This window comes from Trichomonas vaginalis, chromosome III (genome assembly GCF_026262505.1).
Source record: "Trichomonas vaginalis G3 chromosome III, whole genome shotgun sequence".
NCBI classification, from domain to species: domain Eukaryota; phylum Parabasalia; order Trichomonadida; family Trichomonadidae; genus Trichomonas; species Trichomonas vaginalis.
The window spans coordinates 7779559-7793659 of record NC_067205.1 but is presented as its reverse complement, the minus strand read 5'-3'; the positions used below and the strand labels follow the sequence as shown (position 1 = coordinate 7793659).

Sequence of the window (14101 nt, the reverse complement as noted above, 5' to 3'; positions counted from 1 at the left end):
CAAGTAAAACTTTTTCACCGTATATAAATACTTCCTAAATTCATGCAATTTGAAAAAGCACCTCCATTAATCTCTACAGTTTTTCCATCTAAATTAATCGTAGATAACTCAGTTGCGCCTGAAAAAGTATTATTATAAATAACTATAGAATCAAATGATGTAATATCAATGCTTTTGAAAGTTTGTTGAAAATTATTTGAACTCTTCAATGTTACATTTTTGCAATCTATTCTTAAAGTTGAATCATCTCCATTGAATCCATCGAATCCATCAATAAAAATTAATGCATATCCGTCTGATATATCAACATTTGTTAATGATGTATATATTGATGAGCCAAAGGAATTACTTAGGATCGTTACATTTTTATTTGTAATTGTAATTGTTTCTAATGGTGTATCAATGAAGGCGCCGTCAATAATTAAATCACAAATATTTTGAGATTCGAAAGTAATACTCTTCAAATTATGACAACTTCCGAAGCAATTGGATTCGTATAAGATACCATTACTATTTACTATTACTTCGTGGAGCCCATCACAAGAAAGGCATAAATTTTCTGGAATTATTGTTAAATCTCTTGGGATTTTAAAAGTTTTCAAGGAAGTACAGCTGGAAAATGCATCTTTTCCGATAAAATTTATTGTGTCTGGTAATGTAATTGATTCCAATGAATTGCATGAACTAAATGCGAAGTCTCCAATTTTTGTAACCGAAGAACTAATGTTAACATTCTTTAATGCAGTGCAGGATTGAAAAGAATATGATGAAATTGTTGTAAGATCACCTGTGATATTAAAAAATTGAATTTTGTGACAAGTATTAAAAGCATATTCTCCAATTTCGGAAAAACTGCCATGAACGTTAACTGTATTAAGTTCTGTATATGAAGAAAATGCACTAGATCCAATAATAATTGAATCCGAGCTTAAATTAATAATTGTAAGATGTGCGCAGCCCGAAAAAGAATTATCTCCTAGAATTGATATTGTATTTGGTAACTGCAGTGTTTGTAAATTTGTGCATTGTTCAAATGCATGATTTCCGATGGTTTTTAAATCAATTGGGAAATTGATTGTGGCAAGATTATCGCATAGATAGAATGAATAGTCTCCAATAGATGTGATTTCTGGATTGAATTGTATTTCTCTAAGATTTTGGCATTTCGCAAAGCAATACGAAGGAAATCTTGAAAAAGAGCCTAATAGTTGAACAACCTGAAGAGAAGAATTACCTGAAAATACACTATACAATACACTGCCTGATATGTGATATTCGTTATCGCTTATTTTTTCAATTTCCATTACACAGTGTAAGAATTTTTGATTTTTCAATTGTATTCAATTTATTGTAAAAATGACAATGAATTTAATTCAAAGATGATGGTTTAAAAAATATTGAACAATTTCATCAAGGTAAGAACATTTTTTAACAATTTTAATTGAATTGTAAAAACATGTTAGTTAATATTCTTCTTATGTATTTGAATAATGTATTTTTCAAAAAAAAATTGAATGAACGTAAACTAGAATTTTTCGGTATGGAAGAATGTCAATTTTAAGCAAATATGTCCTTTATTCCCCTACTTGCTTTTATGTTGCAAGATATCCTGAGTTACAAAAAAGAAAATCGTAAACGCCGAGGATATAAAATCAGTATTAAGAATTCGTTCATCGATTTATGTCAACTAGTTTCATTCGGTTTTGAAATTTATAAATACCATTGGTGTTTGATTGTTCATGAATTTTTTATAGTTTTTTTGCAATAATTCAAATTCAAGGCAATATTTGTCGAGAAGGATACAATTTAAAGGAGATATAAAAGAAAATATGATCAATAAATCATAAGAATTTTATAAAAGCATATCAATGTGAAATGAAATTTGTGAATAATCAGTTTGAAAATAAAAATATTAAAGGTTTATTTGAAAATATGTTTACAAATCAACATGTAAATGTTGAATTATATATGAAAATGTGATTTATAAAGAAATGTATTGTAATGTTCCAAAAACAAGTAAATGTTTTCGAGTATGACTATTAATAAAATAATGTTCACATTGCGGAACAAAAGTGAGAGCGAACCGAACATTTTAACCACATTATAAGTTTATGTAAGGATAAAAATATAAATTCCCTGTCCTTGCACAAACTGTTGCTCGCTACGAAGTTTTGCTTTGTGATTGCGCGTGCAGAATCATTTTAAGCACATTTCAATAGCACAGAGCACATATAATATATGAATAAAACAATTTTATAACCTCATAATATAAAAATAAATGTTTTGAGTTCGCCATAAATTATGCATTCCCATTATTTTGGACCTATATACTTATTCCTAATAATATATATTATAACTCATATAGTATCCCTCATATCTACTGTGATAATATAAAAAAACGATTTCTGTGTTAAGATATAATTTATCTCACATATCAAACTATGGATTTAACCTATAATAACACAAGAAACATATAATATATACATATGTATATATGCGCACATGACAATTAGGTCTATATTAGATAATTTTTCGTTCACAATAATCTTATATATCTGACCAAAAACTCAGATTTGCCTGAGAGTTACTGAGGATAATCTCATATGTACCCTCTATCTTCCTGCTTAACCCTAGGCTCTAAGTCTTTCATTTTTATATGTATGCTGAACCTCGGGTATTCAATTTTTCCCAACGGTTCAGCACGATACACGATGATGCCCTTAGAGCAACATCAAGAAATAGTCGTCCCTGCCAAAGTACAGACTTCAATTGATTTCTTTTTGCGCCACCCTGAATATTAAATGTTTATTATATATTTTGTTTTGAATTAATCAACTTTTTTATGGAATTTCAACCGTAAAATAAAATTATGCCTTTTAAAAAAAGAGATAATATTTGTTGTATGGATAAACAGACATATAATAATTAACTATGGAAATCATTGCATAAGTATAAAATACGAGACCAAATAATAAGAAAAGAAATCAAAATTATCGGCATGTTTAAGATCTGTAACAAAATCTAGTTGTTTTTAATTTAAAAAAACAGTTTCTACATTGAAAAAAATATGAATTAAAAAAAATATAATATATTTAACATAAATTTGATGGGTATGTTAATGTTATTTAATATACGAGATTTTGGCAAATTATAATGGGATTGTAAATATCTTTTTGGATTTACGACTCAATAATTCTTCAAAACTTGAGAAGCTCTTCTATATCAACTGAGTCACTAAATATCTGTTCGAATAGAGTATCTTCGTCTGATGTATTTTTCTGCCCTTTTGGATAATCGACAATTTTTGACAAAAATTTTTTGGATCTCCTTTGAATGGATAAATATCTATTTTTAATATCGATGTCTGTTCTATTTTCAAAATATTGACAAAGAACACTCCATTTGGGTCCTATTAAGAAGTATTTAATGAGCAGAATCTTGTCTTCTGTCTCAGTCCATGGTTGGTTCTTAATTTTTGGATTCAAGTAGTAAGTCCATCTATCGCGGCATTGTCTTGCTGATCGATTTGTCATATTAGAAGCAATTGTTTCCCAATCTAGGCTCCCATATTTTGAGACAAGTTTGGAAAGCTTCAGATCTTCTTCAACTGTAAATTTTGATTTAGTATTGTGGCTCTTGACGTTCATTTTATGAAGTGAAATTTATCACCAAAATTTGACAGATGGAAATTTAGTATCATTATATATATACATTTCCACTATGTCAAATAGACTTGATTTTGAAAATGAAACACTACTTAATTGAATTGGTCTCAATCCATTTAAAAATTAAATTCTAACGTCGCTATACAATGACTCGCGTTCAATTGTTATTTTGCAATTTTCTTTAAATTGTTAATTGCTTTGATGCAACTGATATTATTTCTAAAAACAAAATTTCCGATGGAACGTTTTTGTATGGATATAAAATAAATCAAAACCGAATATAATGACATATGAAATATAGGGCTGTACAAAATCGAGAAAAACATTGCCGTGCGGTAATATAGGGTCAAAAAAATCGCGCCTCGGCGGCTCCACCGCCTCGGCACTATTAAGTGCGCATTATATTTAATATGTCCTTCTTTTTTTTTCTTTTTTCTTCTTCTTCTTTTCCTTTCCTTCTTCCTCTTCTTTCCTTCTCCTTCTCTTTTTACAACAACGTCGAAGATCTTCGAATTTGATTGTTGGAAAAGCATCTATTTCAGATAAAGGATGCCTTTCTCACAGTCAACATACGAGGGTCCTGGCTGAAACGTTCTCAAAAAGCCTGAGATGGTAATTCTCTGATCACTCATAGCTGGGCAGGTAGTCATTGCTGACAATACCTGTCTTTATGCATGCACGCTTTCATGTATATGGGTTTACACTATCAATTCGCAAAGTTGTTCCGAATTCTTCCAAAATGGAAGGACCCGAAACAACTTTGCTTGTTAACGATACAGACGCATTACTTTGCATTGATACTGTGCTGAGTTGTGTAGAAAGTTTGATTAGAGTTGTTTTGTTCTGGTATCTCTCATCTTCTGATGAGAGAAATCAAAGCAACACAACTCTAATGAGTTTGTTTTCACTCATTTGTATGTAGGTTTTTAGTTCGATTGGAGCTGCTTCATAATGAGATCTCTCATCAATTGATGAGGGAGATCATAACAAAGCAGCTCTAATGTATATGCTCGTATTAACCGGGTTGTAATGCGTTGTAACGTCAGCTTGTAGTTCGTTTGGGGCCACTTCACATTGAGATGAGAAGAAATGATTAAAGGACTCTGAAAGGCTTTGGCCGTTGATTTTGTAATCGCATTACTTGGAACTAGCTGGATGCTAAGCTGTGTAGAATGTTCGATTAGAGCTGTTTTGATATGCTTTTTCTCATCATAAGATTGGAGGAATCATAGCAAAACAACTCTAATGGGTTTACCATCATCTACTTGTATGTAGATGTTTGGGAAATTGTCTTGTTAATCGATTTTCGAGATGACTTTCAAATGCTATCATCAAATGACAAACAAGTCTAAGATTTCTCGACAATACATCAAATCATGATGTTTGTAAGTGCGATGAGATTAGAGTTTTTGAAGGAATGACAAGAGAAGTAGGGAAGCTCGGCATTCGCCGAGCAAATTAAAAATTAACGTATGGATTAAATTTTAAGAGGAATTCAATTTTAATTACGGGTTGTTCAAATATTGATTAATATAAATTTATTAATAAGAATAAACAATTTTTGTTTTTGAATTTATTCAATTTATAGCTTTACATATAGTTTCAAAATTGTACAACTATGATTATTTCAACAAAAAATATCTTACTTTTTCACTTCACTTTCACCCCCACTTTTTCCGTAATTCAAATTTCAACATTATGTATTTTAATTCCTTATAGTATTTTTAACATAATTAATCAAATAATAATTGGAAGTTCTGAACTCACTTTTTTCGTAATTCAAAATCAAAAATATGAATAATATATCTATTTATTATATACTAATGCTATTTTAAAAAAAAAAGGTAGTGGGGCTTCCAGGCACTTCGTGCCCTCTAGCCCCGAAGATGTTTAGTATAACTTTGTCCGGACAAGTAAGGGTCTATCGTCGCTACAGGAAAAGTTACGGGCGTTCCAAGGAAGTATACTTTGAGAAGCCTTTCCCCCTTATATAATGAGATAGGACGGTTATTTTACAAAACTGACAACACTTTGACCGAGTAGTTTTTTGTGCTGAACAAAAAGTGTCATATAAACATCTGTCAAAAACTGTTTTTTACTTCACTTAAAATGCCACGTAAGCTACGTAAGAATATACGTAAGAGGAAGGGAGCATTGAAACATCCAATAGTAAAACTGACACCACAACAACAGTTGCAACAACAAATGATGAATGACCCCACTATGTTGCAACAAATGTCAAGCAACCCTATGCTTTTAAACCGAGTTATTGGTGCACAGAGTGGAGGTTTAAGAGCGGCACTTTTAGCGAAAATGGCAGGCTATGGTGGAGCTGCAGACGGAACAGCTTATAACCCTCAAAGTCAAATGAATTTGAGTTCACTCAAAAATCAAATAACAGATGTCAAAAAGTCAAACATAGACATACAGAAACAAATAAGTGAAAACGAAAAGAAACTAGAATATGACAGACACACAAAGAAACTCAATGAGTTAAACGTAGAGAAAAAGAAGAAAGAAGAACAACTGAAAGAACTAAGTACAGAGGAATATGCGAAAAAAGTGTCAGAAAAAGCAGCAGAAGTAGCAAAAATGGAACAAGATGTTATAAATTTGAAAAACCATACTACTCAATATAAAGTACTGAAAGATGAAGAGATAAAACAAAAAGCCCTGAAGACATATATGGATAGCGATGAGTATAAAAAAGAAGTTGAAGCAAATATAAAGGCAGAAAAACTTTTACAGTTGCAAAACCAAACCGTACAGTATGAAAACTTAGCACAAGAAAGTAAAAATAACGACGCAGCCATGCAAAAGGCAATGAAAAGCGCAGAATATATAAAAGCTAATAATGACTGGTTAGATGCCCAAGCCAACGCCAAAGCAGCCCAACTTATAGGGTCAATAAGGACAAAAATACAAGCGGATGAAGACAGTTCAAATGAAGCTTTAATGAATGCTGACTTTAAGAACGCCTTCGAAGCTCTTCATAGTAAGGTGAAACTAGTGAACGACTTCTCATCTGGAAAGAAACTGAAGTCTGAAGGTTTCGACAAAGAGTTAAGAGAAGTAGCACAAAATATGACGAAAATAACAGATGCAGCAACGAGACAGGCAGTTCAAAGTGCCTATGACGCCGTTAGAGCAACTGTTGTGGAAAGTCAAGAAAAAGAGTTACAACAGACTAAAACAGACCTAGTAAATGCTTTCTTAAAAACGAAAAGTCAGGTAGGACATTATGCTGCAGATGGAACATATGTGCCAGCTGGTGGAACTTATATACCACCAAACCCTCCAAGAGAAGCACCTGCACCAGGACTACCTAAAACATTTACATCGTCACATGGACACAGACACAGGCATGCACCAAAACCAACACAACAACCAACACAACAACCAACAGTTCAAAACACTGCACCACAACCAACAGTTCAAAACACTGCACCACAACCAACAGTTCAAAATCCAGCACCACAACCAACAGTTCAAAATCCAGCACCACAACCACAAACAGAGCAAGGACATAAAAGAAGTAGAGAACAAGGAAACCAAGAATTCTTAAAAATGCTTAAGGAAAATTATGGTTACCCAGATACTCTTGACTTTAGTGACAGATATAAAGAAGCTATTAGAAAGTTCAAGGAAGGAAATACTGACCCGAACCTATTTAGCTTTATGGTTCAGCACCAAATGGGATATAATTTCAAACCTGGAAAATACAAGCTCGCTAAGGGATATGATTTAATAGCATATCATCCAAATGACATGGATGAATTTACTCCGAGATATTTGGTCAGAGATAAATGATAATTCAACTATCTTCATGAAACGCGTAAAAAATAGAGACGGAACGAAAGAAGAAAGGGTTATGAATGCGGATGGCTTAAATAGGGAACTTGTTAAAAACGGTCTCGGAATATATGAAATGCCAGCAGATGAGGTACAAGAAACTCCACAGGAAGAAGTTCAGATACAACCAGACATGGAAGAAATAGTTCAGCAACAACAGCTAGAAGAGCCTGAAGGAAACGAAAACAAATCCCTCCTTTGGAAACTAACTTCACAGAACTAGATGAAGATTTGGAACAGCCGAAAAATCTTGACCCTCAACAAGAGTATGCGGAGAATATGGAATCTTTCCAAGAGTCTAAGAAAAATTCAGCTGACATAGTAGAAGAATATCGAAAAATGTTCGCCGACATACAAAAGACTCCAACATCAGATGAAAATATTCAGCATAGAATGGAAGAACTGAAAGAAGTGTACGCAAATACAACAATCCTTTTTACTTACGACCATATAACGTTCAATCTTTGGCTGAACTCGGTGAAAATAAAAGGTTAAATTTCACCAAAACATATAGAAATGAAACATTGTTTAAAGTTCATTCAGAACCTAACCAATATGGAAACAAACCTACTTTTGTTTCTGCAGACTATGGAACTACAATGAGATGGGGTCATAAAGCTAATCCGGATAGGTGGTTCATAAACTTACAACCACAATTCCAAGAAGTTGTAGACGCAATGGAAGTGAATGGTGAACCAGATATAGCTGGTATTTTCAGCGCGGCTTTAATGCCATTGAAAGATATGAAACATGCAGATATTTTGGACCAGTATGAAATGAACATGGCTGATGGAAATATAACACCTGACGTTCTAGAACATTTATCTCAAAGAACTACACAGAACCATAGAGATGGTATATTTGGTGAAGAGTTTAGAAAGAAAGTTAGGGAGATAGAAGGAAGAGAACCTATTGTACATGACCTTGCAAACGAAAGTTTACAAAATGTCATAAAAACTTACTTTGCAGACAATGAACTGAGAAGGGATGAATATTTAAGAAAACTCAAATGGACAGTACCAAATGAAATGTTAGTATTGAAAAACATGTTCCTTGACAAAATAAAACCAACTACAGAAATAAATGACGCAAGACTGAAACATTGGGTAAAAGCTTTCCCATTCACAAAAGATATTATTGGTAACATGGAAAGAAAACCAGAATGGCTACAAAAACATATATTTGGAAACGAGCTTATTCCATATGGACAAGCTATATTTGAAGAGCTTGAACCGGAAACTCAGGAAAGAGTCATGCAAACAATACGCGAAGACTCAAATACAAACTATGACAAAATCTTTCTAGGATATAGGTTACCTGAGATGGGCGACCAGAGCCCAAAGGCAAAAAGGACATGGGAAATTTACAACATACTGGGTGAACATGAGGCAAAGATGCAACAACTTGAAGCAGAGGGCAAGTTACCAAAAGCGACACCAAAGAAGAAGAGAAGAGTAGAACAAAGTGAAAGTAGTGAAGAAGTAACTTCATCTAGTGAAAGTAGTGGCAATGAAGGAAAAAGAAGAGTTAAAAACTCAGTCAGGAAGAAAGTAAAGCTTGGTACGAGTGGGTTCTATTATGACACATAAATCCAACTATTCTATATTTTTACCCATATGAAATGTACGCCGCTCAGAATATAACGCCAACAGTTTTGGATGCCATGAACGGAAATGTTTCCGAATGGTATAACGAATGCGACAATGCCATTAGAAGGTCAGAAATAGTTCCTGGAACTTACGAATATACAACTGCTGTTTCTTATGGAAACGTAGGTGAGTTTGGAGAAGGTTCTTCAACAACAGTAGATATTGCTTGCGACAGGTTTCATATAATTTCTATTGACAACTCATTCTTATACGTGGAACAAGACATTGAAATAAAACCTTCTGTTGACTTGAGAGGTAAGAAAGGTTGCAATGGTATTTTCTATATCGGATACCAATATGCTCCAGAAGTTTTCATGGGATATAAGATATATTCTAACTCTGACTTAGTTCAAACAGTAACATGGGCAAACTATGAATGGTTCGCTTTGAGAAACTCAGTACAACCACAAGCTAGAGAACAAACAGACCAGTATGCCACCATTGAGAAAATAAGAAGACTTGACCCTACCGTTCCAGGAGTTTATGTTGACCTTTCTGGACAAACTGCAGCAGCAGTAACCAAATTAAAACTGAAACTTAGAGTTCCTTTGTCATCTTTCCTCACCTTCAGGTTTTTAAGATACTTCCCAAACTGGGCAGGAAAAATTTCTATCGAACTTACTCCAAGCAAAAATAACTTAGTCATTGCACCAACACAAGACCCATTCAGCATTACAGACGTAAAGGGAACAAATCAAACGTCATTCGCCGAATTTTGCAAAGACAAAGTTGACTTAGACTTTGGTTTCTCAAACTTCAACAATGAAGTAAACTATTATTTCAATGCTGCTGGAACTGCTTGGGACCCAGTTAAGTTCACATGCGAAAAATTTGAATGCAAGAGAATAGAAAGCAGACTTGCAGTCTATATGTTGGACCCAGATATTTCAAATGCTTTAGCTGCCAAATATATTGCAGTTCCACTTATGTTCCCTATACACCAAATATCTGTCAAAGACTTTGCAGGTGAAGTTGGAAACCAAAGTGCTGACCCAGGTGCAAGAACAGATATTGCTTTAACAACTGCAATGAAACATGCAGATACTATGTTGTACTGTTCAGACGAACTATAAATGACTATTCTTGTTTCTACAACCCCGGTATTAAATATCATATAAACATAGATGGCAAATATTATCCAAGAGAAGAATATTCTACAGTTGAGGATATGAGGTCATACAACTTGACATTAGATGCTATGAACTTTAACAACAACTTCACAACAACCATTAACCCTGAAATGCAAAGTTCTATTATGCCATATGTGAAAGTATGGACTCATACAGGAGGTCAAAAAACTCAATATACAAATGGAGACCGTTCAAACTTTTGGCTTGGCATTCCATTTGCTGACTCAGAAGACTTTATGGGTGGTATTTCAACTGTTGGTACTGTACAAATACAATATACTGGTGACAGAGACGGTCCAGATGAACTGAGAGCAAAGAAGTTTACAAAACCCAATAGCACTTTTCACGGAAGATGCTCTTTTGAAGATTCGTTCGATGAAACCTGCTGGGCTCCTCAGATTGGCATAACGACAGCTTCCATCGAGCAGATTTTGGCAGCAGGTCAGTAAGTTGTTCTTGAACTGACTTCTCTCCGTCAAATATTGACAGTACGCCAGTTTTTGACATAATATTGTAAGATAAACTTACCTTTAGAAATATCTGTAAGTTTTGTTGTTATATTTTTGTCAACGTCAAGAACTTTCACCATTTCAGTTATACCAACTTTCTTTGCTTTATGAAAATATTTAGGTTCAGCAAAGACTGCTATTCTATAACATTTACCATTGTTTGTATAAAGAACTATTCTGTCAATGTATTTGTATTGTTTGTGTGTGTAAACTTTGTTCTGCTTCAATTCGAAGAGATACTCGAATACGTCCATCTTTTTATTCTAAGTAAAATGTCATTTCCGAAAAATAGAAGCGTGAGTGTTTCAAAAGGTTTAATGGCGGTGGCAGATGTGAAGTTAAATTCACCAACTCAAACAAACAGTCAAAGTGTTGTTGTCAATGTCAAAGACAGAGATGTTGAAGTGGGGAAACCATACGAAGACGAAGATGGTATAACAATTGTTCCTGTAAAAGAACAACCAACATATCCTGAAGTTAGCAGAGACTTAAGTTCTGTTGCAGATATTCGAAACGACTACCAACAACTGAAAGACAAACTTCAACTCAGGAGAAGATTTTGTCAAGCTTTAGGTATAATTGTTAAACTTGGTCGAACACAACCCTGTAAAAGTGACTCATATGTCATTGACCTCATGAAGTCTTGAAAGAACTATTGAAACTTTTGACAGAGGCACGATATAAAACATCAAGAAATAGAACCCGACATTTAGTTGCTTGTGGTGTTTCATATAATGTCATTGACAAGATATACGTTATGAAAGGAGGTGAAACGTTGAACTTAAAGTATAGTTTCCCAGACGTCATAAAAATATTTGACGACCACAACATTTCATTAAAGTTTATTTGCTAAGTAAATGGCAGAAGATATAATGGTTTATACTATTACGACTAAAAACCCTGAGTCAATAATTCTATAACAACAAACTTACAAAGTCCTCAAGGACGATATTGTAAACTAACTTTAAACAAATGACGACTAAAGCCTGTTTTGCTCTTTTGACACCAGAAGACTTTATTGTTGTGAATGGTAAAAAATACTCCTTTGAAGATACTTACTCAGATATACCACCAACAGGTTTTGTTGACTTATTTAATACTTTAAGTACGGGTGTAACATGTGCTGCAACTAGAGCAGGTTTCATTATGTTTGGATGTCCGACTGAGTTTACTATAAACGATATGAGCTATAATACAAAACTTATTTCTGGTTTTTACTACCAACAGTTTCCTATAACAGGAAAAGGTGTCATACAAGGAATGTCTATTCCATTGACATTAAGCACACCAATCTTATATATTGTTTCAAACTTAGGTTCAAAGTGTTATTCGAATGTCGACAGAAACTATTATGACCAAAAGATGCTTATGCGTATAAACAATACTTTCTCTGCTGGGTTTGCCTATTGTTCATTCGAATGCAGAATTTTCAACCTTAGTGAACTCAAACACTTTGCAAGTATAACGTTGACATTAGTTGACGCAAACTTTGTTCCTGTAAAACTTTTATGTCCTATGTATTTGTCAATGACGGCAGAAAGTTTCGAATTGGAAAGATGCAACTGGTGAAAGTTTGTATTACAAGAACAACTTCAACAACAAATAGCTCAGAACAACAAATGCAACAAATGCAACAACAAAGTCAAGAATAAAAAAAATATTTTTTTTTATTTTTATAAAAATGTACAGAATAGATGTTTCAGATTTTTTATGACTTCCAAGCATTCAGAAATATGTGTCCATTTCGAGACTATAACAAAGCAGTCGAGAATTTGAAACGTTTAGTCATTTATGTCGACTCTGCCCCAGAATGTTATGTTATGAAAGAATGGGATGTAGTCTTTAACAAACCTAAAGCGACAATAGTTTCAGAACAAGAATGTAGACAGAAACTTAAGAAAATAAAAGTTGTACAAGTTGGCATGAAGATGTTAGATGCTTGGGATATCTTATTGTCAAAGTTAGAAGATTTTTCAGTTCGTGGTATAAAGTTTTATACACCTTCTCCAAACTTCTATTCTATCTTCACTGGATATAAATATGAACAAGTAGAATGGAAAGAAAATATTATAGAAGCTTGGCTAGACCATGTCAAAGAAATTATATGCAATGGAAACGAAAGAGTCTATGAGTATATCTTATGTTGGTTTGCAAACATCTTACAACATCCAAGTGCTAAAAATGAAACTGCTCTCATTATAATTGGAAAACAAGGAACAGGTAAGAACACATTCTTTACAGATATCTTATGCAAACTGTTAGAAGGCTATTCGAACCCGAATATGACAAACTTAGAAAACATCTGTGGCAAGTTTAACTCCTCAATAGAGAATATGAAACTTATAGTATGTAACGAACTTCAAAGTATAGATACAACAAAAGTTTTGAACTCAGATGCTTTGAAGAGTCTTATAACAGACAAAGTTGGAGTTGTTGAAAGAAAATATAAAGACCAAAGAGTTTGTGAAAATGTTGCAAACTTCATTATGGTTTCAAACAATTCTGTTCCGATGAAGTTAGAAAGTTCTGACAGAAGATATGTAGTTGTCAGAACGTCAGAAGCTCATATGCAAGATACAGAATATTTTGACGACTTAGCAGAAACTTTGACATCTGACTTTTACAACCACTTGTTCTCATATTTTATGACATTAGATATTTCAAAGTTCAATCCAAGACAAATTCCACATACCGAAGAGAGACAAACATTGTTAGAAGCAAACAAGAGTGTATATGAACTGTTCATAGATGAAACTGACTTTGAGTGTTTAGATGAAAGGTCATTGTACGATTCGTATAAACAATATTGTCAAGAATATGGTTATATGACAGCGTCTAAACGAACATTCTTGGCAAATGTCAAAAGTCTTTTAGACGTACAGAATGGTGTATATACAAAGAAAAATTTTTATGAGTAAATTTTAAAAAAAATATTTTTTTTATCCGATAGAAAAGATGGCAAAATTTCATCTCAGTAAACAAGTACATGTCAGGACTTAAAGAAGAACTAGACCCATTCACATATTTGAATGTTTACTTCTACCATTTTGAAAAGTCTTCATTCAGCAAAGTTTGGAACATCGAACCAGTTAAGTTTGCTATTGTGACTAAAAATGGTGCGAAATTTGAAGACTTAGACATAGAAGGTTTGTTAGCAGTCAAAGAAAGTTTTGACAGAATTTTCAAACCTTAAAGAAGGCAAAGCATACAAACTTGTTATACCTTATGAACCAAAGAAAGCAGACGACTATGAATATTATGAGTCTAAGATAGTTGAAGTTCAAGGTAAATTGGGT

The 14101-nt window shown here is 33.3% G+C and overlaps 2 protein-coding genes and 2 pseudogenes across 4 annotated transcripts, besides 4 other annotated features; 2 read left to right on the top strand and 2 right to left on the bottom strand.

Moving 5' to 3' along the window:
• Nucleotides 1-14: 14 nt before the first annotated feature.
• Nucleotides 15-1304, bottom strand: TVAGG3_0661020 (ribonuclease inhibitor domain-containing protein; the record flags this gene model as incomplete). The annotated part of the gene is made up of 1 exon (XM_001309449.1): nt 15-1304. The coding sequence occupies one exon, from the start codon at nt 1302-1304 to the stop codon at nt 15-17; it is 1290 nt and encodes a 429-aa protein (XP_001309450.1).
• A 1893-nt stretch (nt 1305-3197) lies between these two features.
• On the bottom strand, nt 3198-3647 carry TVAGG3_0661010 (RNA polymerase II transcription regulator recruiting protein; the record flags this gene model as incomplete). Its single annotated transcript, XM_001309450.1, has 1 exon — nt 3198-3647. One exon carries the CDS (start codon nt 3645-3647, stop codon nt 3198-3200), a length of 450 nt encoding a protein of 149 aa, XP_001309451.1.
• Nucleotides 3648-4012: 365 nt separating this feature from the next.
• Nucleotides 4013-4142: a mobile genetic element.
• Nucleotides 4143-4486: 344 nt separating this feature from the next.
• Nucleotides 4487-4746: a mobile genetic element.
• A 330-nt stretch (nt 4747-5076) lies between these two features.
• Nucleotides 5077-5150: a mobile genetic element.
• A 2909-nt stretch (nt 5151-8059) lies between these two features.
• Nucleotides 8060-14101: part of a mobile genetic element that runs on past the window's edge.
• On the top strand, nt 9139-10745 carry TVAGG3_0660970 (annotated as a pseudogene). The gene has a single exon. A coding segment is annotated over exon 1 (1607 nt).
• On the top strand, nt 12487-13723 carry TVAGG3_0660960 (annotated as a pseudogene). Its single transcript has one exon. A coding segment is annotated over exon 1 (1237 nt).